Source organism: Mangifera indica, chromosome 11 (assembly GCF_011075055.1).
Source record: "Mangifera indica cultivar Alphonso chromosome 11, CATAS_Mindica_2.1, whole genome shotgun sequence".
Classification (NCBI taxonomy): Eukaryota; Viridiplantae; Streptophyta; class Magnoliopsida; order Sapindales; family Anacardiaceae; genus Mangifera; species Mangifera indica.
Genome location: NC_058147.1, coordinates 4,681,215 through 4,708,405, shown reverse-complemented (window position 1 = coordinate 4,708,405; position 27,191 = coordinate 4,681,215). Strand labels below are relative to the sequence as shown.

The 27,191-nt window shown below is 33.4% G+C and overlaps 5 protein-coding genes across 7 annotated transcripts; 1 reads left to right on the top strand and 4 right to left on the bottom strand.

Moving 5' to 3' along the window:
- The first annotated feature begins 215 nt into the window (after nucleotides 1-215).
- On the top strand, nucleotides 216-3,274 carry LOC123228822 (cytochrome c oxidase subunit 6b-1-like). The gene is made up of 5 exons (XM_044654282.1): nucleotides 216-372; nucleotides 1,337-1,645; nucleotides 1,769-1,851; nucleotides 1,935-2,016; nucleotides 2,914-3,274. Exons 1-5 carry the CDS (start codon nucleotides 331-333, stop codon nucleotides 2,965-2,967), a joined length of 570 nt encoding a protein of 189 aa, XP_044510217.1. The 5' UTR covers nucleotides 216-330; the 3' UTR covers nucleotides 2,968-3,274.
- A 639-nt stretch (nucleotides 3,275-3,913) lies between these two features.
- LOC123229694 (thylakoid lumenal 29 kDa protein, chloroplastic-like) lies at nucleotides 3,914-7,870 on the bottom strand. 2 transcript variants are annotated; one of them, XM_044655610.1, is made up of 11 exons: nucleotides 7,671-7,870; nucleotides 7,450-7,554; nucleotides 6,870-6,954; nucleotides 6,755-6,789; nucleotides 6,554-6,619; nucleotides 6,409-6,449; nucleotides 6,006-6,136; nucleotides 5,774-5,880; nucleotides 5,152-5,289; nucleotides 4,553-4,687; nucleotides 3,914-4,223 (listed from the first exon to the last, which is right to left on the bottom strand). In XM_044655610.1, the coding sequence occupies exons 1-11, from the start codon at nucleotides 7,761-7,763 to the stop codon at nucleotides 4,113-4,115; spliced, it is 1,047 nt and encodes a 348-aa protein (XP_044511545.1). In that variant the 5' UTR covers nucleotides 7,764-7,870; the 3' UTR covers nucleotides 3,914-4,112. The 2 variants fall into 2 exon arrangements, with proteins under 2 accessions (XP_044511545.1, XP_044511546.1); XM_044655611.1 differs by having other exon boundaries at nucleotides 6,870-6,971; nucleotides 7,671-7,689.
- Nucleotides 7,871-8,600: 730 nt separating this feature from the next.
- Nucleotides 8,601-13,504, bottom strand: LOC123229693 (O-fucosyltransferase 7-like). 2 transcript variants are annotated; one of them, XM_044655609.1, is made up of 12 exons: nucleotides 13,161-13,504; nucleotides 12,909-12,980; nucleotides 12,593-12,692; nucleotides 12,441-12,508; nucleotides 11,742-11,830; nucleotides 11,463-11,643; nucleotides 11,245-11,373; nucleotides 11,003-11,136; nucleotides 10,657-10,870; nucleotides 9,940-10,129; nucleotides 9,765-9,860; nucleotides 8,601-9,133 (listed from the first exon to the last, which is right to left on the bottom strand). In XM_044655609.1, the coding sequence occupies exons 1-11, from the start codon at nucleotides 13,323-13,325 to the stop codon at nucleotides 9,814-9,816; spliced, it is 1,389 nt and encodes a 462-aa protein (XP_044511544.1). In that variant the 5' UTR covers nucleotides 13,326-13,504; the 3' UTR covers nucleotides 8,601-9,133; nucleotides 9,765-9,813. The 2 variants fall into 2 exon arrangements, with proteins under 2 accessions (XP_044511544.1, XP_044511543.1); XM_044655608.1 differs by having other exon boundaries at nucleotides 9,945-10,129; nucleotides 13,161-13,496.
- Nucleotides 13,505-19,964: 6,460 nt separating this feature from the next.
- On the bottom strand, nucleotides 19,965-20,791 carry LOC123229691. The gene has a single exon (XM_044655607.1). The coding sequence runs from the start codon at nucleotides 20,780-20,782 to the stop codon at nucleotides 20,282-20,284; it is 501 nt and encodes a 166-aa protein (XP_044511542.1). The 5' UTR covers nucleotides 20,783-20,791; the 3' UTR covers nucleotides 19,965-20,281.
- A 2,524-nt stretch (nucleotides 20,792-23,315) lies between these two features.
- Nucleotides 23,316-25,171, bottom strand: LOC123229107 (39S ribosomal protein L41-A, mitochondrial-like). The gene is made up of 3 exons (XM_044654690.1): nucleotides 24,837-25,171; nucleotides 24,534-24,598; nucleotides 23,316-23,695 (listed from the first exon to the last, which is right to left on the bottom strand). The coding sequence occupies exons 1-3, from the start codon at nucleotides 24,979-24,981 to the stop codon at nucleotides 23,627-23,629; spliced, it is 279 nt and encodes a 92-aa protein (XP_044510625.1). The 5' UTR covers nucleotides 24,982-25,171; the 3' UTR covers nucleotides 23,316-23,626.
- Nucleotides 25,172-27,191: the final 2,020 nt, after the last annotated feature.

Here is a 27,191-nt window from a genome sequence, read left to right as displayed (position 1 = left end):
ATTTGTAGGCTAGTGATTAAGAGACCCTAGAAAAATGGACTCCAACTCTGGCCCAGCCCGGCCCAGCTAGCTACCCATTTATCGCAGTTTCTTGATTGTAAATGTTGCCCTGTTAGGTTGCCATATTTGACGGAGCTCCTAAAAGAACCGAAACGTGGCAGATGCAGAATCGATTAAAACATTTTTAACCGCTGCAAAGTAAAACAGTAAAAGTAAAACTCGGCAAACCTGACCAACCCTCGTCTCTTACAACGTAATAATATGCTTTCGGCCGCCTATTGAAATAAGCGACTACCAATTGAAGAACACGGATAGCTTTTTTCTCCATCAATGGCGGAAGCCCAAAACGACAAAACTCCGTCCCTAGCTGAGGTGCCCTTTCTCTCTCGTCGTACTGATTTTCATTTTTTTTCAACATAAAAATTAATTGGTCCAACAAATTCACAATCATTATCATTTTAGTTCGATCCGTGTTTCTTGTAGCTGATTTGACTTGGACAGATCGGTTACTGGAATTTGCGGTAGTATATAATTACAATTTTAATTATATTAATTAGTTTGTGGCATATTGGTGCTGTTGATTGGGGGTTCTATCGACATCTGATCATGCGTAATAAAATATGGGGGAAGTTTTGTGCTATTGCAATGTGAAGCAAGATTTCTCCTTTTTCGGATGCCGCAGAATGAAATAGCACTGACTTATTTTGTGTAATTTAAGTCAACCCTCTACACTAGTTTTTGTTTCTTCTCTAGATTTAAGTCTGATTTAATGCATGATAATGTTCTTTAAATTGCAGTTTGTTTTGGTGATTTCTGATGTTCCTAATTTCAATTGTAATGTGGACTATTGGGGTTCACTAAGGTTCCAGGATCTTCCATAGGTTTGCTCAACGGATATATAAACCATTGATGTTTCTTTATGAATCAATTGAAGACTGAACCTTAAATTGCGAGCTTGATTATTTGAAAATTTAGAACTGCATTTGGATGTAGGTATGTCTGATGCTCGTGGGTTTTAGATTTAGATGTTCTGTAGTTTTGCCAGCATTGCTTCAAATCCCAATGATAACTTTTAAGAAACTTGCTTATAGCCTGCCAGGTTTTTAATCTTGGGCTCAGTTTGATGGAAGTGAAATAGCGCAAGTAAGCTGTATGTTCTAGGGTCAAGCGTGAGTCAAACTTTGGCCTTTAACCACATCCACAATTCTTTTGTTGATAAGGGTGCAAATTCTTCTTCTGGATTCAGCATCAAACACATTCAACATTTTTATTCTTCCCTGATAATATTTTGAACTAATTATTGTGAAATTCTTTTGGAATGTGCTTTGATGTATAGGCATATTTGTTGAAGGAAAAAGACAGGAAGGAAGATGTGACTGTTATAACTGCGGAAGTAAAAGAGGTTGAGGCCCCAGTGACTGCTGATTCTAAGGAATTTGTCACTGAGATAGCTGAGGAAACAACTGCTGTCGAAGAAAATCCAAAAGTCACCCCTGCTCCTACTATTGAAGAAAGTGCTGAAATCACTCCTTCTTCTGAGGAAAACAGTGGTAAAACTGCTGTAACTGCTGCTGAGGGAAGCAGCAAAACTGATGAAAACTTGAGTGATCAGGAGGAAGCTGCTGAAGAGACACCTGAGATAAAGGTTGATCATTACTGATAACTGTCATTTGCTCACTGGCCACATATCCATGTGATGTGTTTGCTAGTTGCTTTTTTGTGGTCTTTCTGTTGACTTGTTTATTTTGATTTACTGGTTGGTGTATAGTTGGAGACAGCACCTGCAGATTACCGATTCCCAACTACTAATCAAACAAGGCATTGCTTTACCCGTTATATTGAGTATCACCGGTGAGTTAACCTTTTCTTTTCAATTAACTCTGAAGCTAGTCATTAGCATTAGAAGTTTCTGCATATCATTTTGATCTTTGCAGGTGTGTAGCTGCCAAGGGAGAAGGTGCCACAGAGTGTGATAAGTTCGCAAAATTTTATCGTTCTCTTTGCCCTGGTGAATGGGTATGTATGACCAGCACATGGCAAGCCCAAAAAGTTATTCATGCCTTTGTTTCTCAAATTTATTTTTGATTTTTTAACCATTCAGATGTTAGGAGAAATATGGATATATCATTAAAGAAAAAAAAATCTCTTAATATGATCAAGCTTATTATTGTCACCATACAGTGGAATTTTTTACTTTAAATTCATGTTTTATCACAAGTAATATCTAATTAATTTCTATGGTGAAAGTACCAACAAGAATATTCAAGACATATGAGAGTGGTATTTTGGATGTGAAAATAATGAGATAAATTCCTAATATATAAGCCTTTAGTACATGATATTAGCGGAACTACACAGTACTGCTGCATGAATGGCATTATTTTGGCATTATATCTCGGGGTTATTCTTTTTGCATTTTGCTAAGTTATGTACTTTGAATGGAATGGTATTGATTACACTTATCTGAATGCTTTCTAACCCTCTGTTTCAAGAAATTTTCCAGTTTGATCAAGCCATACTCTTAGTGCTTTTTCAAGCCCTCTGTTTTGAGAAATTGTGTTCATTTTTTTTAGAAGTTGTATTTACTTCCTAAGGAAAAAAAACAGCATTGTTCACCTCTGCTGATGTGATTGTCTTGCATATGAAAATTTTAATATAAATACTGGTTGTACATACTATTACTGGAATGGAGAGCCACTAAAATTATTTTCCTTATCACTATTTCATTTTCAAGCTTTTCCTCGCCCACTTACCTTCAACTTTATAGTGAAGATAGCAGTTCTCTTTGTCTGGCGGCTTAGTTTCAGGATGTTGTAATCTTTTGGTTGAAAAACCTCCTTATATTATAACTTCTTGCTGTTTTCTATTACTATAATATCTTTTGCTGACTTTGTATTCATGTATGGTTTACAGATTGAGAAATGGAATGAGCAAAGGGAGAATGGCACCTTCCCCGGTCCTCTGTAGACAGTGCTTCTTTTGCGAGCCTGGATGTCATTTGCTTCCTGCTGTTGAACCTGAGTTGCGATTATGAATCAAAGTGAATTCTCAGAGATGTTTTCTAAAATTTAATGAGTTAATAAAATTTTTTTGGCTTGTCAATTAGAACTAGTTCAAGTCTAAATACCGAGATGTATCGCTCCACACAGAGGTCGTTGCTTACCAAGTGGTAAAGGTTTTACCCATCATAATTTTTCTGCGGCGGACTGCTTGCTGTGTAATGGTTTCAGGCTACTTTGTAGCAACTAATAATGAGATCAGTCCTTGACGGTTAGTAATGCATCATATATATTGCATTTGATTTTATAATCCTGAGATTCATAGTTATCAGGTTCTATAATACATGACAGATATCTTATGATATGATATAATATAAATAAAAAATGATACATATTATAAGATGTATTAAATTAATATAATACAATAAACATATAATATAATATAATATGGTAAACGTATTGTACGATATAATATATATTTTATAATATGGTACAATTATAGAAATGGATCAATATGGTTCAAGAGAAACTTATGAAATTAATCATTAGTAGTCACCACAGAGACTGATAAACCAGCATCATAAAAAAATTAATAATAATAAAATTATAAATGTTTATTTTAAGTATACAAATAAATATATATTTGATATGTGTTATTAATTGATTAAATGATTTTAAATTAAAAATAAAATAATATTTAATCATATAAAAATATATTTTTTTATATATATATATTTATTTATGTATTTAAAAGTAAAATAATAATTGAGAATTATTTAAATCCTTACCGCACAACAAAAAGAAAATCCCAATTCTAGCTGGATTGTTGTAGTGAATTTGAATTTCTTGGCCTTCTTTAGGCTAAAACAACCCTTCATATTTTGTATATTTTCCAATCAGACCCGGAAACTCGGTAGAACAAGAAATCATACATTCTTTGAGTCTGCAGTGGTAAGTTCCAGATTTATTGACATTCCAAGTTCAGATTTTAAAACCTACTGAATCAACCTGTTACACGGATTGAGAGCTTGTAGAACATATCTCTGAAAAAAAATGGTTGTTGGAATCAAATAATGCATTGGTGCTTCTGCCTTGACAACATCATCTGCTTCTCTATAATTTGAGTTTGCTCAATTCAATTTTCTGAACAGGATATGTGTAGGCCTCATAGTTGATTTGTTGGCCCAAACTACCTAATTTGGTGAGAGTTGTTATCAGATCAACCTGTAGAATAATCAATCCCACAAATGAGATGAGGAATTAAAGTCAGTCCAGTAATGTCACAGAGATACATGATAAAACAAAATTTTGTCCTGTGAGAGAGGAGGTTGGCATGTTTAGCACCTCATGATTAGTGTTCCACTATAGAAAAAAAGTAACACTACTAACACAAATAATAAAAACAAATTTGTGTGCTAATAATGACATGCTATTATGTGATTGGGTGATACGTTATTTTTAATATAAAATCACTCAATCATATAGTGATGTGTCATTATTTGTGTACATAGTTTTATTAATAGAAAAAAGAATAGTGAAATCTGCAAACTTACCTCGTAATCTGTCTCAGAAACTGTTTCTCGACTACGTTGGTATTTCTGAACCCATGGAGTAACATCCGGATCAGTCGCCAATAAGGCCTCTGTTGCTAATTGATCAGGACCCAAGAATGCTGACATAACAGCCAGCTGCCCAAGACAGGATTTACAAAGAGCCAGATGAATGAACGTTAGAATGGTGAATTCAGCATGCCATTTACAAATGGTCATCCACCTGTTAAGGAATTCCTCTACCAAAATGTATAATCAATGTTATTGCAACCCTTCAAGTTTGCCCCTTTTATGATTTATATTAAGTGCGGAATGTAAGCCAAAAAATTAACTAAAATCACATGCTATAACTCCAGACATGACTATTTGATGAACCATACTGGCAACTGATGAATTCTATCCACAACTTGTTTGAATAGCATTAGACATCTCTTGAGTGATTTGAACATAAATTAAACATAAGGAAATCCTCTCAAATTTGGATATTGTAGATGCACTATATTACATTTTACTTAGCAAATGTCTTCCGGGGGTGTTTGCCTAAGTTCATTCATGATGATTCACAACCATAAAAGAGCAACTGTGACTAACAGAGAGTCTACCTGGCGAGGACCAAAGCCGACTGCTGAAAACTTATCTTTCATTTCCTGTACAGAAGCTTTCTGCCACTGGGGCACCCTCCCCTCTGGATCTGGCTCCTGGGTATCTGTCCTTCCAAATTGCTTATCAAATAAGCCCCACTGTAGCACAACAGCTTACACATTATCAGTAATAAAACTTAGCAAGGAAAGCAGAATAAAATATAATGATTCTTTTCTTTAAGGCCAAAGGAGAAGCCATGGCCATGGCTTTGCATGAATGCCCTTACAAAGCAACTGAAAAAGGAAAAAAAAAAAAATTGAGAAAAAGTAATTGCAGCAACATGACATAGTAGAAACTCAACTATCAGGTGGTTCAGAAAATTTGACAACTATATATTATCTTCTGGTCAAAGAAGACCATAATTTCATTAATCACTGTAACTCTGCTTAGACTGTCAACACAAACTTATGCAGGACATACCTATATAAAAAGCGACTGATTTGAGCAACAAAATTTTGCATGAACTAATGTAGGACATTCCTTACCCATCTCTTGCATCACATTGAGAGACTTCACTAACTACATATAATATGAGGAATGATGTTGAAAATAAATGTACAACACACAGAAGAATAAATTAACCTGTCCATTTGAACCATAGGCAGTGTATAGTAACCTCCCTTTCTCTTCATTTCCTCCGCATTTACGGATAGCAGTTGCCAGAAATGTAGCCTTAAGGGCACTTTGTGCTACATATAATGAAGAAAACTGAGTCAGGGATAGTAGCCTTCACTCTAAGCACACCACAGAAACTGAAGTAAACAATCATAGCATGGTGCTCAGCTCAAACTTGGTAATATCTAATATATATAACCTGCAAACTGAATCAGATCTGCGAAGGATATTGGTCCACCCTTGGAATATGAATCTATCTCCTTCTTCACTTTTTCTATTAAATTCAGAGCAGCAGAAAGCCCCTTATTTTCAGGTCTGTTTATCTCTGAGCTTCAGGCAAGAAAATTCCAGAAGAGAAAAAGGTAACTACTTAGTAAGCCACAACTAGGGTTGCTGTATTGCAGTGAAAGAGAAAGCTTGATTGATAAAGCAACAGAAAATTCATAAAACCCAAATTTTGTAAAAAATATGTTATTTCAAAAAATCATCACGAAAAGCATAAAAACATATTATTCCGTTCATATGTTCCTCTAAGATGGCAAAACGCTTGATCAATAATAGCTTAGCAAACTATTTGAGACAATGCTACTTAAAGCAAATACCTGAACCGTATAGATCCATTTGCACCTCCAGATTTTGCAGCCTACATGCTTAACAGCATGACATCAGTTTATTTCTTTCCCCATCCATGGCTAAGAATTTCTATTATATCCAAGAAATTTAAAATAATTATAGGCTTTGTCTGACCTTATCATATGTCATGGCATCATTCAGTGCCAAAGTCAGAATTGAAGGGATAAGATCTTGTTTCCCCTGAAATATTTACAGACAAACAAGTGAAAACAATGGACGTTGACCAATTGATGGAATCTAAAGCACATCTATATGAGGTCCTTGCATATATTTACCAATACTAATTCAGTACACATAAATGAACAATAAACGAACCTGTAGTGCAGTTAGGAGGATCTCCTTAACATTAGCTGTTAAGAACAAGGTGACAAATTTGGTTAACCAGACTCCTACTTCTTTAAGCAAGGGAAGAGGTGTGTTTAGAACTTACAGAGAAACTCAGAACGTTGTCTCCGTTGTATCAAATCAGCAGCACTTGCCATTTCAATGAATGATCCAGAGCTTGCTCCTATTTCCTAATGAGGGACCACAACTGGCACAAACTCATCATCGCATCAATGTTAATTATAAAGTTACAAAATTGTTAAAGATGATGTATAAACCTGAAATTGTAAATTTGTAGATGACTACTTTGTAAATTACACAATTAGAACTACAGCCATGTTACCAGCATGTATCAAGTAATATGCATTCCAGATTTTCCTATAAAAACAAAAGTTTATATATATATATATATAAAAAAAAGCTATTAAATATTTACTGCAAACAGAGAAACACCAATGAATTTATCATGTTAGCAGATGACTCTATGAATTTGCTTTTAGACATTGAACCGTCTTGATCATTGTTTGGAGAAAAACAAAGCGAACTCAGTATCATGCAATGGAATGATGAGTGATAAGCCAATAAGAAGCACAAAATTCAATACTTCCCACCTTTTTTTCAGTGATTCAATAAATAAAAGGGACAAATGCAATAAACAGAGGAAAGAAATGAAAGATTGATCTCACCATGCCAATTGTAGCACCAAAGTATTTGAGAACATCTCTTCTGTGGAAACCAATCTCACGAACATCAGTCTCTAGTTTATGACAACGAATGACAACCTGATTACTCTAATTAAAACAAAAACAAACATCCAAATCGCAGCATTTTAGATATGGAGAACCATCTTAAATGAGGCACTTAGAATTTACAATCACCAAAAAGTTAAAAAAATGCAGAAACTTACAGCATGTGCAGAGAGTCTGGTAGTGGAAATGGAAGTGCTGAGAGAAACAATGGGAACCAGAGAAGGAAGTGTAGAGAGGAAGGAGACACTCATTGTCTCTTGATTTTCTTCTTTCAAATTTTCAGAAGTAATGCAAGGCAAAGCTCTTTGTTTACGAATGCAGTGCAGGGATTGGAAAGTGTGGGCCTACAATGGGATTATATGAGTGGACTCTGCATGATATGTGTTATCCTATCTTTGATGACTCGGATCGGTTCCTGAAATTTCTTTCTTTATATTGGACTTGACACCTCTTCAAAAATGTTCATGGGCCCGGGTCGGATCCTACATCATTCCATGCAAAAAGGTTATAAAAAAGATTTTTATTACAGATTTAAGGCAATTATTATCTTCAAGAGACAAGGAAAATGCTGTATAATAAGGGTGGATTTAAATCGAATTTATTTAAGTTCAAATTCAAGTATAAGAGTTATATATTTTTAAGTTTGAGTTTTACATGTAATCGACCTATCAAACTCACAAGCCTTAAAAATTTTAATACAAATCTATTAAAATGACATAATTTTGATCAATACATATAAAAACATCGTTTTAATTATTTTTATTTGATTACAGTATCAAATTGAGCTCAAAACTCAAATTTAAATCAAACTCAAAACTCAATTTCTCTCAAAATCACCTTTGAGATAAACTCATTTCGTTTCACTCAAATCTGGAGAAGATCAAACTCGATTCAAGTCTAACCATAGTGTATAATCAGTCATTCACGTTTAAATTATTTAACAAAGGTTTATAGATTAAAGGCCTTTATATAACGATATCCAGATCTCCAGATTTGTTTGGCACCTTTGTTTAAATGCAGAAAGAAAGCAACATACTCATCAGTGTAGCAGCATTCAATGGCCACAAACAAACAAACAAAATACATAGTTGTGTAAGAGCACTTTATTTCTTGAGGCATTTTTACATCATGCATTCCTTATCCTTCTTTTGACATTTAGCCAACTTCTCCAACACCAAGAATATAAATATTGCCTTTGTAATTTAATGGAATCATATCTTCAATGATCCAATTCCTATCGCTACACAGTACTCTAATGCTGTGTTCATTTCGCTTGATATAAAAACAGATAGTTTGATTGGATATACAAAATCTATCTAAACTCCGGATATACACATTCTGCACCCCAAGCATCTAAAATGGCACAATCAGCTAGCAGGTCTTGAATAAACTATAAGACCAGATAATCCATTCCAATTGCCAACCAACCAGCTAGGGGATCTTTCTTGCAGGAATTGTCCAGGTGCCACTAATCTACTTAAAAAATGAGTTAACATTTGGTAGTTCCTTCTGACATAAACAATCCGGCAAGGGATTCACATAAAAAGCTTCTTCTGAGCGAAACCTATCCATGCCCTTTGTTCCAGAGATAGGGCCCTTTCTTTTTCGTGGGGATCCTTGCCTGCAAGAACAACACAAAGAGCAAAAAAACAAAAAAAAGGCTTGAGTTACTCATCATAACGTAAACTCTAGAGTATTATGAAAATAAATAATCTTGATCACATCAATACTTGATTATAATATGACATGCACACTGGCTCCATAATCAAGCTCATGTCCCATGAAATGATGAATGGCTCAATACCACTAAGCACTGACTTTTTGGACCAAAAGTGTGACATCACCTGATTGAATTAGCTCCACGTATACAAATTATAAAAGACCTCTCCCAATTTTCCAATTAAAAAAGTTATCATTTTCAATAGTCAGTCACCTTATTTTGCAAACCAAGAGAGCCAATCTACATTAACTTCAGCAAGAAGGAACCATGTAAATAAGACCACCAAAGCTTTGTTTTTAGCAGCTACTCATAATCATGAGTGATTCAATCCAACATATGATAGGCCGTGACCCAAAGTTAAGAAACAAAACAGTAGATAATCCAACAAAGCACCAACAAAAGGAAGTCTTCATAGAACACCTAATAATCATTTTATGCAAAGCAGTCTCCTAAAGAAACTAAAGCTAGCCAGTTAATTAACAACCCAAAGATAAATATATTAATGCTCTCATAAAAAGTACTCATGACATACCGTCTTTTATGAATTTCAATGATCCGATTAGCTAAATTTCTGCCTTCTTTCATAGTTCCCTTCTCAATTTTATTAAAGAGACGAACAAGTGCTTTCCTGACACAGCAAACACAAACAGACTTCAATACACAACGCATGAATGGCAATAGAAGTTAATTTGACATGCTCTCTATACCTAACCTGTCTGGAGAAATAGTTTTCCTATGTCCCAAAAAACGACGATGACCTTCAACTGCTCTCGCCATGTTTCCAGAGTATGTTGGAATAAACACATCACTTTTGACTGATACTATGTAGTCAAGTGCAGCCATTTGAGATGCATGATTGACAAATGGTTGAAGCTCCTCAACAGATGCCAATTTTTCCTGCAAAACAATCATGTCTATGAACCAAAATGCTAACCAACAACAGAAAATATTCAACATTTTAAGATTTCAGCTTCTTAATGCTTCGTCTAGAAATCAACAAATGAAAATATTAGAGATAAAACTAATTCTTCTTGCATCAATTATTGTGTGTTTGTGAAAGGGAGAAGAACGTTTGTCTGCCACTGGAGGAGGAGTGATTCTGAACTCCCAAATATCATAGCCTAATTTTAATTCATTTTTATTACCCGGGAATGAAGTTGATTTCTGAGTTGTCCTAGTAGAATAATTGAGCAATATTCATTACCTGGGAACTTGTATGATTTATTAGTTAACTCATTAATGATCTGGATATGATCTTGAATGCACAACTGTGCAGATCATGTTTAACAGTTGCACATTCAACACTCTACATCAAGTTATTTTTAAGTTTCAAGGTGTCACGGATCAATGTGCACAACCAACCTCTTAAGGCCTTCCAAAGGTTTAACAAAGTCAAACATTAGCACAAAAGATACAAGCAATACCTTTTTCATTAATATGGGGTAGCGGGATTGCAGATCAGCCATATGAGAATCACCCCCATATATCTCTCCAGCAGCAATATATATAGGGGTGTTTGAGGGGTACCCAAGAGCTGTAAGAAAAATTCCAACCTCCTTTGGTGTTAAGGGGCAATAACCTTTGGACCTCTGTTCCTCCGAATCAATGTCCTTCACTTTCCAGTAGGCAGTATTTTCTCTAAAAATTGTTATACGGGTGTAATACAAATAATATGTCTCAGTCATCAAACTAAATGAAAAAATGACACATCATCAAATGAAGAAGCATTGAACTGATCATTGTAAATCCACCCACAGTGAAATCTCAGACCTTATTGTCCGTAGTTCATCAGCTTCAATGGATGATAAATCATGTGTGCATCCACTAAAGGCAAGCATGTCCTTCTCATATCTAAGATGTAGAGAAATGTAACGACCATAAGATCTCATTCGATCCACCAACAACTACAGCATCAATGAAATAAAAGTTTTCAAATGTGATCATTGCATAGGTCACAACAGAAATATAGCTACTTCAAAAACTGGACTAAAAAGTTCAAAGTAATTATTTACTTTTCCCATTGCTTCAATTTGAGTTGCAAATCGAAGAGCATCATAGCAAGCACGGCAACGGAGCTTCTGAATATCTGGAGGTAAATTATTATTTGCTAGGCGAGAGTCAGATTTGGCAGCTCGAATAACCTATACAGTAATTTTGTAACAAGATCACTGCATCCAGAACACCGTTAAACCGCTAGGCAGAACAGACTGAATCATTTTGAGAGACACACCTGATAATCCTCCCACATGCTAGCTATCTCATCCTGGTAGTAATCCATACCAGACCAGCTTCTAAAATTCTTAACTGCTATGGCAGCTGTAGCAAATTCCTTGGGAAGCTTTTTTATGACTTTTACATCATTAGCCAAAGCATCAATGAAATAATCTTCATCAAAAACATCAGAGAAGTTGCTGCAGCGAAAAGAATAACAAACCATGTTATTGATCATGATGAAACTAATATAGCAAAAGACAGTCAAACTTTTAATCATAACAAGATAGGGAGGAACCTTGAATCTTGCCAAAATGATTGTTTATCAAGCTCTGGAACTACAAGAGTAGCATTTATGATACGGGCTACAGCTACCATGTCACAGATCTGTAACTCAGAATTTAAACTGTACTCAGTGACCCAAAACTTATAAATTTAAGTCTGGTTAACAGCACAGTAAGAAACTAGTTGGATTATATCTCCCTGCATGTAAAGAGAGAAGACTTCCACACTCCATCTCATAACATTTGGAAGGGAAAAAGGAGAAGAAGAAGATGAAGAAGCAATTGAGGCCATACTTTTAACAATGGGTTTTTTTTCCCACACAATGGAAAAGTCCACTTCCAAGCTCACTACCACATCAATTTAATCATACGTTGCTTCTCAATACAATGAAGGGATGACATGCATGACTTCAATAAACAAAATCAAAATGATCACAACAGAATATTATAAGATACATTACTACACTCTACCACCACAATTTAATTTCAAAAAGGAGAAAAATAAAACAAAACACAATAAAATCATAAATAACTCTACATATGCTTTTATAATAGCTTAAAACAAAATTCTTCGCCAGAACATTCCATGTGGTGTCTTTTACAAATTCTCAGTTCACTAATCACAGCAAAGAATTTTCTATTTACTGGAATATATACTTGGAAGTATTAAACAGTTTATAAGATTCAGGCATAGATAAGAACAAAATACAAACCCCAGCGCGCATCTGATTGAGACCACCATTTGTATGAACCAGAAGAAAACCACGAGACGGGGCAGTAGCTGATAAACAAAAGAAAATTTTTAAATAAGCACACAGGATTGCAGTTGTCTAATAGACCATTTAAAATAAAACCTCTTCCTTACATGTATAATTAGGGCTAGGGTCTACACAATGCACGTAATCGCGATTGGGAGGAGACTTCCATAATTTGCCAAAATCCGAACTCCCACTAGCACCATCCAACTGTCAAGTCTAAAGGAGTGAAAACATGAAAGAAACATGACTGCTTCGCATCATTTATATACAATCCTACTAATCATATTCATTCCGTCAATGCCCATAGCCCCAAACTAAAAAAATAAAGACAAAATTCATTTGCTCCACTGTTTTGTTTAAACAAAAAAAAACTCGTAACGACCTGAATATTGAATCTATAACACTAAATATTAATATCGAAACCTTGCGGGAAGGTAACGGAGCTTTGGAAAAATGAGGTGCAGGAAACTCTTGAGTCCAGCTTTGCTCTGTATGCTACAAGAATTTGCAAAACAAAATTGACAAATATATCAAATCGAATCACAATATCTATACTAGAAAGTGCAAAAATAGAAATTAGGTTTTTTTCTTAAAATTCAAATTGATTAAATAAAAAAAAAAAAACAGAGAACAGTTTGCAAAGAGAAACAAGATCTAGTTAACAAAGAAAGACACCTGAGTAACAGTTGGGAGTTTGTAAGGGTCAGAGAAGTCTAAAACTTCAGAAGAAGGAAAAACACGGACGTGTACGGACAGAAGAGCCACCAGCGATATTACGCATACTGCGCACATTATCAACTTCCTAAGTACCACTACCAGTCTTCTCCTTCGCCTTTGCATCTCGTGTTGTTATTTAAACACTCACTCACTGTGTCTAAAAAAACTTGGCGAGTGCAAAACGACGACGCGAAGCCATTAACAAAAATGAGGAGGTAGTAGAGTGTCTTAATTATGCGTTTTCAGTGATTACTGCTAAAAGCGAGGCGGCGTTGTCGCTGTTGAGACTTTGATTTTGTGTTAGTAGACAAACAAAATGCCATAATCCATTGATTTACCGTAAGATTTGTTGGTGGGTCCGTAATTGCGTTATCTCATTCAAATCCAGATATATGTGTGTGTGTGCATATATATATATATATATATATATATATATATATATATATATATATATATTTATTTATTTATTTATTTATTTATTATTTTCAGAAACCGTATTGGCTTAGACTTCATTACCCACCAAAATTAAATAGACCGTGAAAAACAAAATTATCCAATATTTCTAAATGATAATTTAGATGATAAAAAGTAAGATTTTATATATAAAAAATATAGATTTTAATTGGTTTTAATAATATCAAAATTTTAATTTTAATTTACTTAGTTTAATGGTTCGAATTTGTTAATTACTCTAAAAAAAAAAAGATGAATGAGTTTTATTAATAAGTTTAGTTGTCCTAACCAAAATTACATTTACTATAGTATTATTATTTATGTCATCCTTTGGTAGATTATATGAATTATTACACTTTTTTTCTATCATCATCACCTCACTATTTTCTCCTTCTCGATCAATTTCTTCTCCAACACTAATGAATTATCTCTCTTTGATCTTTTTTCCACCATCACAAGCACTTGCTCTAGCAAAATACGTTCTCCTGTTTCTCTTCCAACCCACAATTCACATTTCAGGCATTGAAGTTGCCACTTCCACTATAATAAAAAGGATATTTAGTGAAATTTTTTCTATGATGTTTACTCAAAGCCCTTGAAAAATTATGGAAAGTCAAAAAATTAAGACAAAAATTAGAGGACAAGCAAAGTTACCGGAGATGATGAGAAATCATAAAAAAATATTAATTTTATCGATCATTACTTTCATGTTTATTGGCTTCCATGAGTGTTTTTCAACAGTTAATAAATGAGAAAAATAAAAAAAATATTATAAAATAGTTAGAATGAAAATATAAAATTCAGTGAACAAGTCGACTACATGCGAGTTATGGGTTGTTGGCTCTAAAATTGCAGGAAAATTGAAACGGAAATACAAGAACACAAAATTCAAAGTAGTTGCCCTGACTGAGATTATGAGCGACCAACCAATCCCATTTATGAAATGAAATGAAATGATAGAGAGCTGCCAAGCCATTTTAATGGTTGTAGCATGTCAAAAGCTCATTATTTTCTTCTGCAAGTAGTAGATGTTCAATCACCTTTAATGAAGGTTCTTTAGCTTTACTTATGAGTAGGGTGGTTGTTAGCTCTTAAATTATATCGCCCCAAAACATTATTTATATTTATTTATTTATTTGTGTTTCCTTTTGTTTTCTCTTTTTGATCTTAAATGAAATGGTGAAGTACAACTCATCATAATGCTGACTGCTTAACAAGAAATATCCAGGGCTAGGCTAGCTCGCTGAACAAAACATGTTTTCTGTTTGGACGCTGCAGTGCAGCCTAGACACCTTGATGCTCATTGGGTGATCAATCTCAGTCAGTCCACTAGGTGCTAAGATAACTTTACAGTACACACCGGACAAGGATGAAATAGCCCGTTAGCTGTGCGGTCTACAACTACAACAATGACACATACCAATAGAAAGCAACTAGGCAACTAAGCGCTGATTTTGGCATTGTTGTGTTAGAATTAGAAACTCTTGGGCTGAACTTTGCTATGGCCTATCAGTAACAAACTTTGTTCATCCGAATTGGGCAAAGGATATGGGCTGACCCATATGTGGTCCTTTTATAAACTTTAGGACAAATTGAGTCAAATATCATTTGATTTTAAACTTAAACTTAGACAAGTTCATAATCTCCCTGACTAAAAAATACAATAAACTATTCAATACATTCAATCTCCCTCACAAAAACATTTCCCAAACACATGAAACCTTGTGGCAAATGCTTTTTTCAAAATCAATTATCAAATTTAGAACCAAAGAAGCCAAATCATTTTCCCACAAATGATGGTTTTATTTTCTCGTTTGGTGATGAAACCATGGAGAAAATCACCATTGATGAAGCCTTGGTGACTGTATAAGAAAGTGATTCTTCAATGAACTTCACAGAGTTTCATCCACTCCAAAATTGATCAAAACTTCTATTTCTTGTTTATTAAAAGACTTTAATCTTTTTCAATGCTAAAATCACATCTTGTTTTTACAAAAACGTTTTGATTATGCTTCATGGATTGAACCATGCAATGCAATATGGTTTGTGAGGTTAAAAGTTTAAGGACTAATTTATTGTCATTAAGCGGATGTATCCAATTCAAAGTTGATAATATCTATATGAACGCATTGGAAAATCTTTCAAAAGCTTTAGATTTTTTGCAAATGGATCCAAGGCTTGTACTGTTACTTCACTTTGCCATTTCTAAACCTTATTTCTTGATTACATCATGAGCTCACCAAGTTGAGTAACAACCTACTCAAACTTGACTTAAGTAAATACTCAAGTTGTTTGATTTCGAGCTTGGCTCAAAAATAATTGAGCTGAGCTTGATTTGATTGTATTTTTAATACTAGTTATTCCCAATCTAGTGACTATAGGGTTAGTTACTGAACCCAAGATTTATCTGTTTAGTGTGATTAGTTTGATCCCAAAGAAACAGTTTAATTCGGATGAGACTTGTTAAAAAAAAAAAAACTATGACATAAATCTCAACCTATGAAACTCAAAGTTTCATTGACAATATATTTGAGGCCAAACGACTATTTCCCACCCAAGGTTTAGTGTTTTCTCAAATGTCCTCCCTTTAACTATGAAAACACCAAACACCCACTCATGGTCGGTTAGATTTAACAGAACCCTAACGCCTAAAAATTTTATCTCTTTTTGCCCCCCTAAACTTTAAAAACTAATATTTTTTCTCAGCTTAAGTTTTAAAAAATTACAGTTTCACCCTAGGGTTTGGTTTTGAAATCTCCGACGGCCTCTCCGACTCCATTGCAGACGACCTCTCCCTCCCGAAGCAACCTCTCCTTCCGACGATCTCTTTCCTCTCATTTGGAGGTCCGATCGACGTCGAAGACGCCTTGGGAGACGAAGAACTTCGTCGAGGAAGACGAAGAACTTCGTCGGTTCTTCGTCTCCCAAGGCATCTCCGGCGTCGATCGGACCTCCAAATGGGGGGAAAGAGATCGTTGGAAGGAGAGGTTGCTTCGGGAGGGAGAGGCCATCGGCAATGGAGCCGGAGAGGCCGCTGGAGATTTCAAAACCAAACCCTAGGGTGAAACTGTGATTTTTTAAAATTTAGGCTGGGGAAAAATTTTAGTTTTTAAAGTTTAGGGGGGCAAAATTATATTCTATTTTAGTTTATTTTTAATATTATAGTGAAAATGACGATTTTACCCTTACAGGTGTTTGGGTTTTGTTAAATCTAATCGGCTATAGATGGGTGTTTGATGTTTCCATAGTTAAAGGGGGGACATTTGTGAAAATGCTAAACCTTGGGTGGGAAATAGTCGTTTGGCCTGTATTTGACTTGAAACATGAAATCATGCAAAAAAAAAAAAAAATCATTGAATCCAATAATTAAGATCAATCTTAAAATAAAATCAAGCAATATGTGTTATTTTACATTAGTAAAATATTTGAAAATAAAAAAAAAAAAGTTATGATTTTAAGTTTCCAGGTGGAATTTGATGATTTATTTGCATGCTTTTTCGTGATTTAGTTATAAATGTGGTTAGGACCGAAAAAAGTAATAATGTATTTGCATAATATAAAATTGATTTTTAGACAAATTGTGTAACAACCTGATTTTAAGAGTATGTGTAAAATGGGTAAAATTACAAAAACCATAGAACTAGGAATAAAAAGAGGAAAACCCAAAAACTATGGAAACTAACAATATCCCCCTATAATTAGGGAAAATATTATGCATAATATTACTATTCCTAATAGGGGTTAATATAATTTCCTTTAGTTATAGTTTTTTTTTTAATTTTCCCTCAATTGGGTTTTTTTATAATTTCAAAAAAAATTACCTATACACCTAAAAGTACAACATTTTTAAAATCTTTGAACCTCAAGTAATGATATTGACAAAAGTATTTATCGTAAAATTTGTATAATGTAAAGTAGGAACAATCACAAATAACTTATTTCCTATCTATCTTCAAAATGAAAAAGTTGATTTATTGGATGTCATCAAATTTTGGCCAAAAGTAGAATCGAAGAAGTTGAAATGGATTTTTGAATGGAAAAGTGATAAAAAAATTAAGTTTATAAATGAATCTACTTTCATCAAACTTGAATTAGAAGGTTATAGGGGGTCAATCCTAGGAAAAAATAGATAGTTTAATGAGCTACTCTTATAATTTTTTATATTATCATAGAATGTGTTAATTTGGTGCATGTATTAGAAAAAATATAAAGAAAGTAAAGTTGACATTTGCTCGGTTATGATTTTATGATGAAGTGATGAAAAGAATATAGCCACATTCCAATGGGCTAGCCATATAATTAATAGTGTAGTTATATGTATATAATTTTTATGTATAAATAATGATATATTTTCATATAATTAGATTATTAAAATAATATTTAATTATATAATAATATATTATTATTTATATATAAAATTATATATATTAATTGATTGTAATTAAAACCAGGGAAAACTTGGACTACAAGGCGATAGAAAATCACGTGTTGGAAGCCAAACCCGAGACAAATGACTAGTTTTATAATATTCTCTTGGAATTTAATACTAGGTTTAGGTGGGCAGCCATTAATTAAAGCCACTTAACACCTTTAGTGAATCGATGAAAGGGACTTCTGCAATATCCAAGCAAAATCTATGGGTAAGCATGAAACCTCTTGTATTGTCTAGAACGTTAAGAAAGGAAACACAGCATAATATATTCCATGCATGGTACTCTCTACACTGTCAGGACTATACACAGACCTTTTAAGTAAATATGCAGTTATATTGTGGTAGGGGAATTCTTTTATTTGGGTTATCAGATATCATTCGTATTAGTTAAATAAATAAATTGAAAATATAATCATCAAAATTTTAATTATTAAATCAGTTAAATTAAAGTTTCACGAATAATTTTAAATCTTCTCCTTGAATCTATGAGTTTTATCAACCCTTAGAATTTTTATTGAGAATAGGGTTATCCTGCAGCTTATATTTTTAGTATTGAAAACAATTAAAGTTGATAGATATATGATGAATTTCATCGCTGCCATGCTGATGAATGATGAGACACTGGTGTCACGCGAATGACAGGCTAACAACTGCATCTTTGCACACTGGCATGGCATCTACCCATCAAAGGATTTAATTCACCTAGTTTTACTTTTAGTGGAGACAACTCTATATATATATTTATAAATAGAGGGGAATAATGGAGATGGGTTGCAAATTAATGGCAGAAGTACCTTTGAAGCCTCCTCGTGGCTTCTTTCATCATTCAAAAGATTGAACATGTTACACTCGTCGGAGCATCAGATGTCATGTCATGTGAACTTCTTGAATCTTCACTCTTTTTTTTTTTTTAAAAAAATTAAGCCTAGAGATTTGAACATAAATGGTCATTAGAATAATATTATATTAAAATTTTCTAGCTGTGAATTGATTTTTCAAATTTCGTGTGCCAGCTTGTACAGTTTGCCTTAAGCTCTCATCAGGAAGTTGCTAGGAATTTGTTCCCTGCATGCCGGGTCTCTCACCCACCTGTCCCATACATGCTTTTCAAGTTTAACAAGTCATTCGTCTCCAAGAGCGGTGCAAGATAATCAAAGTAGACTGCTTCAAAGTTAGAAACTTATAATGCTGATCTGAAAGAACTTTCTTGGATCGGGGGTCAAGGCAATGTGCATGCGCATTTGACAGAAAGAAAAATGTTATATATACCATTTTTTATATAAATAATGATATATTATTATATAAATAAATAATTAAAAATTAAAAATAAAAATATTTAATTATATTATAATACATTATTATTTATACATATAATATTATTATTGATAGAATGTTATTTGTTGTTACTAAGGGTGTGCACGAATGAAATAGAATCTGAATATTTTTCGGTTTAAGTTTGATTTGAAAAATTGTTTGACTCAAATTTATTGAAGTAATATTAAAAGTGGTTTAAGTTTAGTTCAAATAAAAATAATTTAATTTAAATTCAATTTAAATTTATAGTTTGAATACATAACTTAGATTCTCAATTTGAATTTATTACTTATTAATAAAATGATATCATTTAATAATTACTTGACATAATTAGAATTGAATTACAAATTAAGTATGAATTAAGTTAAACAATCAATCTAACCCGTAAGTTAAACAATCCAAATTCCTTCTAATTAAAGTGTAACATAATTTTAAAACGAATTGAACTTTTTAATTTAAACTCAAATTATATTTAAATTAAATAAATTTAAATTAAGTCAATTATTCAACTTTTGAATTTGACCCTACTCAGTTTGAATCAGACTAGCTGTAACCCACAAAAATCTTAGAAGGTATTAGCAAAATGATCCATTTTCATTTTCTCAGGTACAAGTTAACAGAGAGGTACAAGAACTGTGAAAACGCCTTCTTCATATTCCCACAAGAGATCACTACGTATATTTTGTACACAAAACATACCTTTTTTTTACATGTTTGTAGAATTCTATATATCCATACATACTCTTTATCTTTCTTCGTTGTACAAGTTTAATTTATAACTACATTCTAATCTATCAAGATAAAAAAGAATGATCAAAGAAAACCAAAAAAAAAAAAAAAACAAGAGAACTCCATGATGAGATCACCATTCGTGGTTTAATTAGCTGGTAACAGTGATCCCTCTTATAGTCCTAGAATGTGCAATTCCTGCTTCCACCTTCTTACTTCTTGGCCGAAGTAACTTGGACAAGAACCCACCTTTCTTCTTCTTCTTGTCATGCTGATCACCCTCTTTACCTTGAACAAAAACCAATGATCTACTCTTTTTTAGAACATTTTTGCTACCAAATAGCAAAGTGGGCAAAGAAATATTATTCTTCCCCTCAGTTGTGAAACGATACCGATGCATTGGAGAGGCACAAGAAGAAGCTTCTGAAGAGGAATAATAAGACGATAATGAAGAAGGAGATGAGGAAGACTCCATTGTAGAACTATAAACACGAGAAGAGCTTGAAGTTGATATCTTAGAGAGCTTTTCTATTAAACAAAGCGAGCAAACTCCAGGTGATTGCTGGTGTTTAGGGTGCTTTTTGCAGCGAATTATATCAGACTTGGATTTGCCAGTAACATCCTTTGATGATTTCTTCATAAGGGTCGACATTTTTTATTTTCTTTTGGCTTGGTTGGTCAAGTGTTTGAGTATATATAGCAGAGGAAAGGGCTCCTTTCCACGATAGTTCATGGGAGCTTCGTTGGTTTTTCATTTAAATTGCTATTTTGACGGTTAGTGTAAAAGTTTGACAAGTTGGTTGCAGAGATTAATCGAACGGTTGAGATTCGAAAGAGAGTTGAGTGGGGCTCAGTTGATAATTTAAGTTGGCGGTTCTGATGGTAAAAGTAAATTATAAAACGTGGAATGGGGAGCATGGGACCAAAGCTTTCTGTTGGGCGGCGTGGAAAATCAAGCATTCACAAGGACAAAGGGCAGGCGTGGACGCTGTAAAGACATTAAACGACTGCGTTTAGTGAAGAGCATGTTGGAAACGTATAAAACGGGACGTCGGTTCACGGCAAAAGCTCTGGGAATAAGGAATATGTCCTCCCCAACGTAAGTGCATGCGCTGGTTTCTTTCGGTGCAACCAATAATATTTTGCCACGTAGTCTCCTGTTAAAATTTCTTTACACTATAGCAGAGTAAAATCAATTAAAAAAAAGTCTTTTCCTACCTTGACAAACTAAATTTTGCCACGAATATTTCAATGACGGAAGAAAGGAATTTTTCCTACGATGAACATAAATTTAAGCTCAACTTTTTAAATAAAAAAATTGAAAACCGAACGTTAACGCGGGGAAGTTAATGGATGAGGATTTCCGGTCACTTCCACGTCGATTTCATATTTTATATTTTAAAACATTTAAATTACTTAACTAATTTTAGACGTTAATTATATACATCTTTTAGGGCAATTGAGAATGGATTATTAAGAAATCTAAAAGTTAAAATTATTTTTTTTTAAAAAAATTATTTTAATAAAATAGAGATGATTTTATTGTATATTTTTTAAAATATATATTATATTTTGGATGTAGTAAAATATATATTATATTCCAAAATATATATTATATTTACGACAATAGAATACAATCCCAATCCATTTAAATTGGGTTAAAAATTTGTCTATTTTATAATCAAATTCAATATGTTTGAGATAATTTTTAATAAAAATGAAATAGTAGGATTACTAGATAAAATTGACTAAACCTAGTTTACAATTGTAAAATTTGCGGTATTTAGTGTGATTAGTTCAATTTTATAAAAATCATAATTCAGTTCAGATAAAATTCGTTGTTACAAAAAATAATAATAATGTGAAAGAAGTAGAACATCTAAATTATGAAACTTCAAAATTTTTGACTAAAGTAAATTACAATTTTTAGGATCAAAATCAAACTCGATCTTTTATATAGTGTTTGAGATATGAAATTATTATATTATCTTTAATTATATAATTTTTTAAAAATCATTCTGTCACCACAAATTAATAATATTAAAAAAATTTAAATATTAAATTTACATTGAAACCATCTTCTCCTCGTTTTCTTTCACCCGTATCTTTGTCTTCTTTGAAATTATTCCTAACATTGATTTGATCTCTATAAAAAATTCTAACATTGATCTATTCATCTTTTGTTTATTTATTTTACATTGATGAAATATAATAACTCTCTCCATGTGTTGATCTCCTCCTTTCCAACCCCCTCTAATATCGATTGCAACTTTTTAGAGTTTATCCCACTGATATTAATATTTTCCACTCTATCCAACGTTGACTTCAACATCGATGATAGTGAGATTACAATTAAATTGTGACAATGGCTTCATGGATGTAAATACAAGTTTTCATACTTATTAAATGGCTAAATTATAATGTTTAAAATGTTTGAATATGAATTATAAATTAGTTATTTTATAATTGAGTAATATTATATACACAAACAACAACGTATCATTATGTAATCAAATAATTAAAAATTAAAGATAAAATAATATACAATCATATAATGATATATTATTGTTTGTGTTTATAATATTATTATTTATAATTTTATTTCAAATATGATAGATGATGAAATTACAATTTTATCTTAAACCCTGTTTTTTGGTCAAAAGAAAAAGTGTCATATATAATTGAAGAGCAGGAAAATGTAATTTACCCTTTTAAATATTGAGGAAGGCTGGCAACCCATCACGGAATGACTTAAAAGTGTGTCTTGATATGGAATTTTAATCTGACAGCTTTGATTCTTTCTCTATTATCGCCACCAATTTCAAACGTAAATCAAGGGGTTTCGGTTGGAAATATAGCATAAAAGAGCATGTAAAGCCATTAAAGTTGGTAGGAACAACTATTACTGGTCTACCATTCTTTTTCCTTCCCTGCCACAATCCACAAACTCTCCATGCCCTATCATCTGTATCTGTATCCGCCTAACCCTCACTAACCAAAGCTCACATCTTTCCCCATCCACACATGTAAAAACTAGGCAACTGCTTCATTATTGTTTTGATGTCAATCGGAAAATGACCTCCCGTCTCATCCCAACCCCCACACAATACTTATCTCATGCCGTCGTTGCAACCGTTTGCAGAAATTGCAAGTGTAAAATATGGATTTCTAAATCACAAAAGAAATAACGAAATTGATTGGGAGTACTTAGCTATTATGTTAACGAGAAAAGTAGTTGCAAGCTACCCTTCAATCTAATCCATGTCGTCGAACGTAATGACCTATGGAACTCAAGAAGTTTCTTTATATTGTTTCCACTATAGTAAGCTAATATTAAACAATCATAATTAAACAAATAACTGACAATGTTCAGATTTCTGGAACAAGGAGAGAAGCATGGAAACTACCAAGTGTCCCTTAAAGTTTCAACTCACAGAGTCATTGCTAACTTGAATACCTTGCACAGGAATGCAGCAATATAGAAAAGATCAATCACTTATTTTGCTGATTCAGCAGCCTCAGCCGTTTTGACTTCTGTTGGGCACTGAGATACATATGGCTTGAGCTGCATGAACAAACTTAATCAATTAAGTAATTATCCAACAGCTTACTAACATGAGACCTCAAATCTTGTGCTGGAAAAAAAAAAGCCATTTCCAAGTATAAGTAAGCAGTGTCAAATATGCAACTTCCATTTCCAGGCCATACTTAGATTAGAGGTCCATCAAGAACAAGATCAAATTTAAATGTCTAATTCTACTTCCAAGAATAGGTCATGCTAATCGGATTAGATCCACCTTCAGAAACCTAACTCAAGAGAAAGCCAGGTAATTGATCCAAGTGTGTCAATTGGAGCTCCCTAATAAATACAGAGACTAATTTGCACAATGCATTATATGAATGAATGCCATGGGTTGGTTTGATAATTGCTCAAAGTTTCAAGAAAATGAAGTCCAGAAGATGAATTGATGGCACAGAAATCTACACTTTTCTATTTGACTGTTAACAGAGAACACCATTGGCATAAATTCCTTAATCAATCCATTAAGGAATTTTGGGTGAGGGAAAATCCGTAGTGTTTCATGTGATCAGAATTCAAAATCCTCAATAACTGTGTTCAGAAAGATTCTATACCTAATTCAAAATTCGAGGTAAATCTCAATGCTTGAAGCATGAACCTCTTGATTACAAACACAAACTCTATTGAAACTGAATCTCTACAGCTATGAATTACTGAAGAGAACTAACACCATCTTTTGCAAAGCATTTCTCGCTCTAAAACTAAATAGGAGTTACACAGCCTATGGAAAAACTCATACATGTCAATCCACACCACATACAAATCTTAATGCAACAGGTAAATAAAAAACAAAAAGAAAAAGAAAAAATCAGAATGCGAGAACCTTGAAGTCAGTCAAATCAGGAACCACATAGTTCGGCAGTTTCTCTGGCACCACGACGTACCCACCTGCATTAATTGCCCAGTTAAATCAACGAGTGCAAAACTACAAATGTTGTGAGCATGTAAAATTATAAATTTTGATGAAACAGTTGAATTATCAGGAAATAAGAGAAAAAAAATTTTTTTTTCTATTCATAACTTTTCAGTACGTTCCACTGAACTCAAACAAGTATCATTACTCTTCTAAAGCCCAGGATTATCAAAACTAAACATTTCAGCAGAAATGGGAATAAAACAATCGAACCTTTGCGAGTATGGAAACCAGTTGGCTTGCAATTCTTTCCCTTGTAATAATCTCGCGGGGCGCGTTTCGACGAGAGAATGTCAAGTGATGATGTACGTTTCCTTCGCATCGCTCTTCCTATCCCTATTATAAGCCCCAAAGCCATTTTCTTCCCTATTCACTTCGATCAACGCTTGAATTAGCTTATATCAAATCGAAACCAATTTTGTATCAATCTTTTAACAGCTAAAATGAAATTTCCAAGGTTTGGCACAACGGCGAAGACAAACTATAGCGCTCTGAGGCAAGAGGGGTTTAAGGGTTTTTTCCGGTTTCTGTTCTTTGAATTGGAAACCCAGAAGACAATAATAATTCATGACCGGAGAAAGCCCAACAACAGTGGGCCTCTAATTCTACTTCCTGGGTGCAAAGCCTCTATAAAGCCCAGTAGTAGTGTTTTGCGGGGCCAGTTTGGTTGTATAAATAAATATATTTATTGTATAATTAAATAATTTAAAATTAAAATAAAATAATATCTAATTATATAAAAATATATTATTATTTATATATAAAATTATATATATTATTTTATTATTATTATTTTTAATAAGACATCAATGTTGATTAGTGACATTTCAAAAGAAATAAATGTTGCTCTGGTTGGTCCAGAATAGCTTCTTGTTTATCTTCCGCAGTTTTTTAAAAATATTTAATTATTAATCAATTTAAATCTCCCTTGGTGATAAGTAAAATCCCGTGTAAGCAAAAACAAGCCAACTCGATGGTGGCATGTAGATGAGCCTGCAACCAAAAGGGGGTCATTGTTCCCTCATTTCAGAAAGGTCAGAGTATAAAGATTTTCAGGGTTAAATTTATACAAAAGTTCGTATGAAGACTGTAAATCCATGAGTGATCTGTTGATGATTGTGAAGGCAAAGAAACGTCATTGTAAGGGGGCTGCACCTAGATTCCCATATGAGCGATAAGAGTCAAAGATGGATGACAAGTGGGTGCCACAACTCTGACACTAGCGAGACTTTGGAAAAGGAGCCAGCTAGGTATGCTGTGAGTGTCAGCAGCTTTTTTGAGGTGTCTCTTTCTTTCACTTGCTGTCACTTTTCCACCACCGCTCCGTAACCCATAAAGAAGAGAGCGACTCGTGCCCATCTCACCTCCACTTGTTCAAGAACCATCGCTAACCACGCCAACTTTGGCCAAAAATTACTCCCCCCAAGTTTAGGTGAATTTCCAAGTCACATCCTATAGTTTGAAAAGTTAAACTTTCATCCATCTATTTTAAATCTTAATTAAAATTAAGGATAAATAAATTATTTAACCAAAAAAAATTAAAAATTAAAGTTTTATTATTTTTACCTTTCTCAATTTGAAAATTTCATAATTCTTTCTATCTAAAATTTGAAAAATTAATATTTTTCTCTTAAGATTTGCAAATTGTCACCAGAAAAGACAAATTTTACCGTCTCTAACCACATTGGCTCTTCCTCCGGGTTTAACTCTCCTTGTAGACCACATCTCAGCCACTGGTGAAACTTATTTCCTCAGACAAAGATAAAATCATCTTCATCAAGATTGTCTTCATCTCGGATGAATATGATCATCGAAGGTCTCAGACGATCACGTTATCTTTGTCTAAGACCTTTTATTTTCGTATGAGATGAAGACATTCCGACAAAGATGATTTCGTTTTTATCTAAGGAAATAAGTTTCGTTGGTGATTGGGATGTGGTCGACAGAGAAATTTAAGCAAAGAGAGAGCGCTATTGTGGCCGAAGACGACCGTCTCCAATAATGGTTTATAAACTCTAAGGAGGAAATATTGATTTTTCAAACTTTAAGTGGAGAGAGATTATAAGATTTTTAAATTGAATAACAATTTTACTCCTAATCTTAATTGAAATTTTAAACATATGGGTGAAATTTTTTATTTTTCAAACCTGTGGATGTGAGTTTGAGAATATACCTAAGCTTGGGTGGAAAATGGGACTATAACTTGGGTGGAAAACGGGGACTCTAGCTTAGCTTCCATTCTACCATGCGGAAACATCACACCCACTTTACTCTCTGACCAATGCTTTCATATTCTGCGACTCTTCAAAAACATGCTCGATCGTAGTTGAATGACAGAAGATGTGGAGGAAGGAATTAAGATCTAGACTCATTGGTGCTGTACTAAAATTAAAATTTTAATTTAGGCCAAACAACTATTTCCCACCAAAGGTATGCTGCAATCTCAAGTTTTCACCCTTTAACTATAAAACATCAAACATCGTCATTTTCTCTATAATATTAAAAATAAATTAAAATAGAATCTACTTTTACCCCCCTAAACTTTAAAAACTAAAATTTTCCTCCAGT

Bases quoted from the DNA above. Each gene is read 5' to 3' on its own strand.
- LOC123228822 (XM_044654282.1), top strand. From the start codon at position 331: ATGGCGGAAGCCCAAAACGACAAAACTCCGTCCCTAGCTGAG. The intron at 373-1,336 runs GTGCCCTTTCTC...TTTGATGTATAG, and splicing joins AAACTCCGTCCCTAGCTGAG to GCATATTTGTTGAAGGAAAA. The intron at 2,017-2,913 runs GTATGTATGACC...TATGGTTTACAG, and splicing joins CTCTTTGCCCTGGTGAATGG to ATTGAGAAATGGAATGAGCA.
- LOC123229694 (XM_044655610.1), bottom strand. From the start codon at position 7,763: ATGAGTGTCTCCTTCCTCTCTACACTTCCTTCTCTGGTTCCCATTGTT. The intron at 6,790-6,869 runs GTAAGTTCTAAA...TGTTCTTAACAG, and splicing joins ACAACGTTCTGAGTTTCTCT to CTAATGTTAAGGAGATCCTC. The intron at 4,688-5,151 runs GTAGACTCTCTG...TGTCTTGGGCAG, and splicing joins TCGGCTTTGGTCCTCGCCAG to CTGGCTGTTATGTCAGCATT.
- LOC123229693 (XM_044655608.1), bottom strand. From the start codon at position 13,325: ATGCAAAGGCGAAGGAGAAGACTGGTAGTGGTACTTAGGAAGTTGATA. The intron at 12,693-12,908 runs GTTTCGATATTA...TAGACTTGACAG, and splicing joins CTCCGTTACCTTCCCGCAAG to TTGGATGGTGCTAGTGGGAG. The intron at 11,374-11,462 runs GTGTGTCTCTCA...ATTACTGTATAG, and splicing joins GCATGTGGGAGGATTATCAG to GTTATTCGAGCTGCCAAATC.
- LOC123229691 (XM_044655607.1), bottom strand. From the start codon at position 20,782: ATGTCGACCCTTATGAAGAAATCATCAAAGGATGTTACTGGCAAATCC.
- LOC123229107 (XM_044654690.1), bottom strand. From the start codon at position 24,981: ATGGCTTTGGGGCTTATAATAGGGATAGGAAGAGCGATGCGAAGGAAA. The intron at 24,599-24,836 runs GTTCGATTGTTT...CAATTAATGCAG, and splicing joins TGGTTTCCATACTCGCAAAG to GTGGGTACGTCGTGGTGCCA. The intron at 23,696-24,533 runs GTTCTCGCATTC...TTGTTCATGCAG, and splicing joins CTGATTTGACTGACTTCAAG to CTCAAGCCATATGTATCTCA.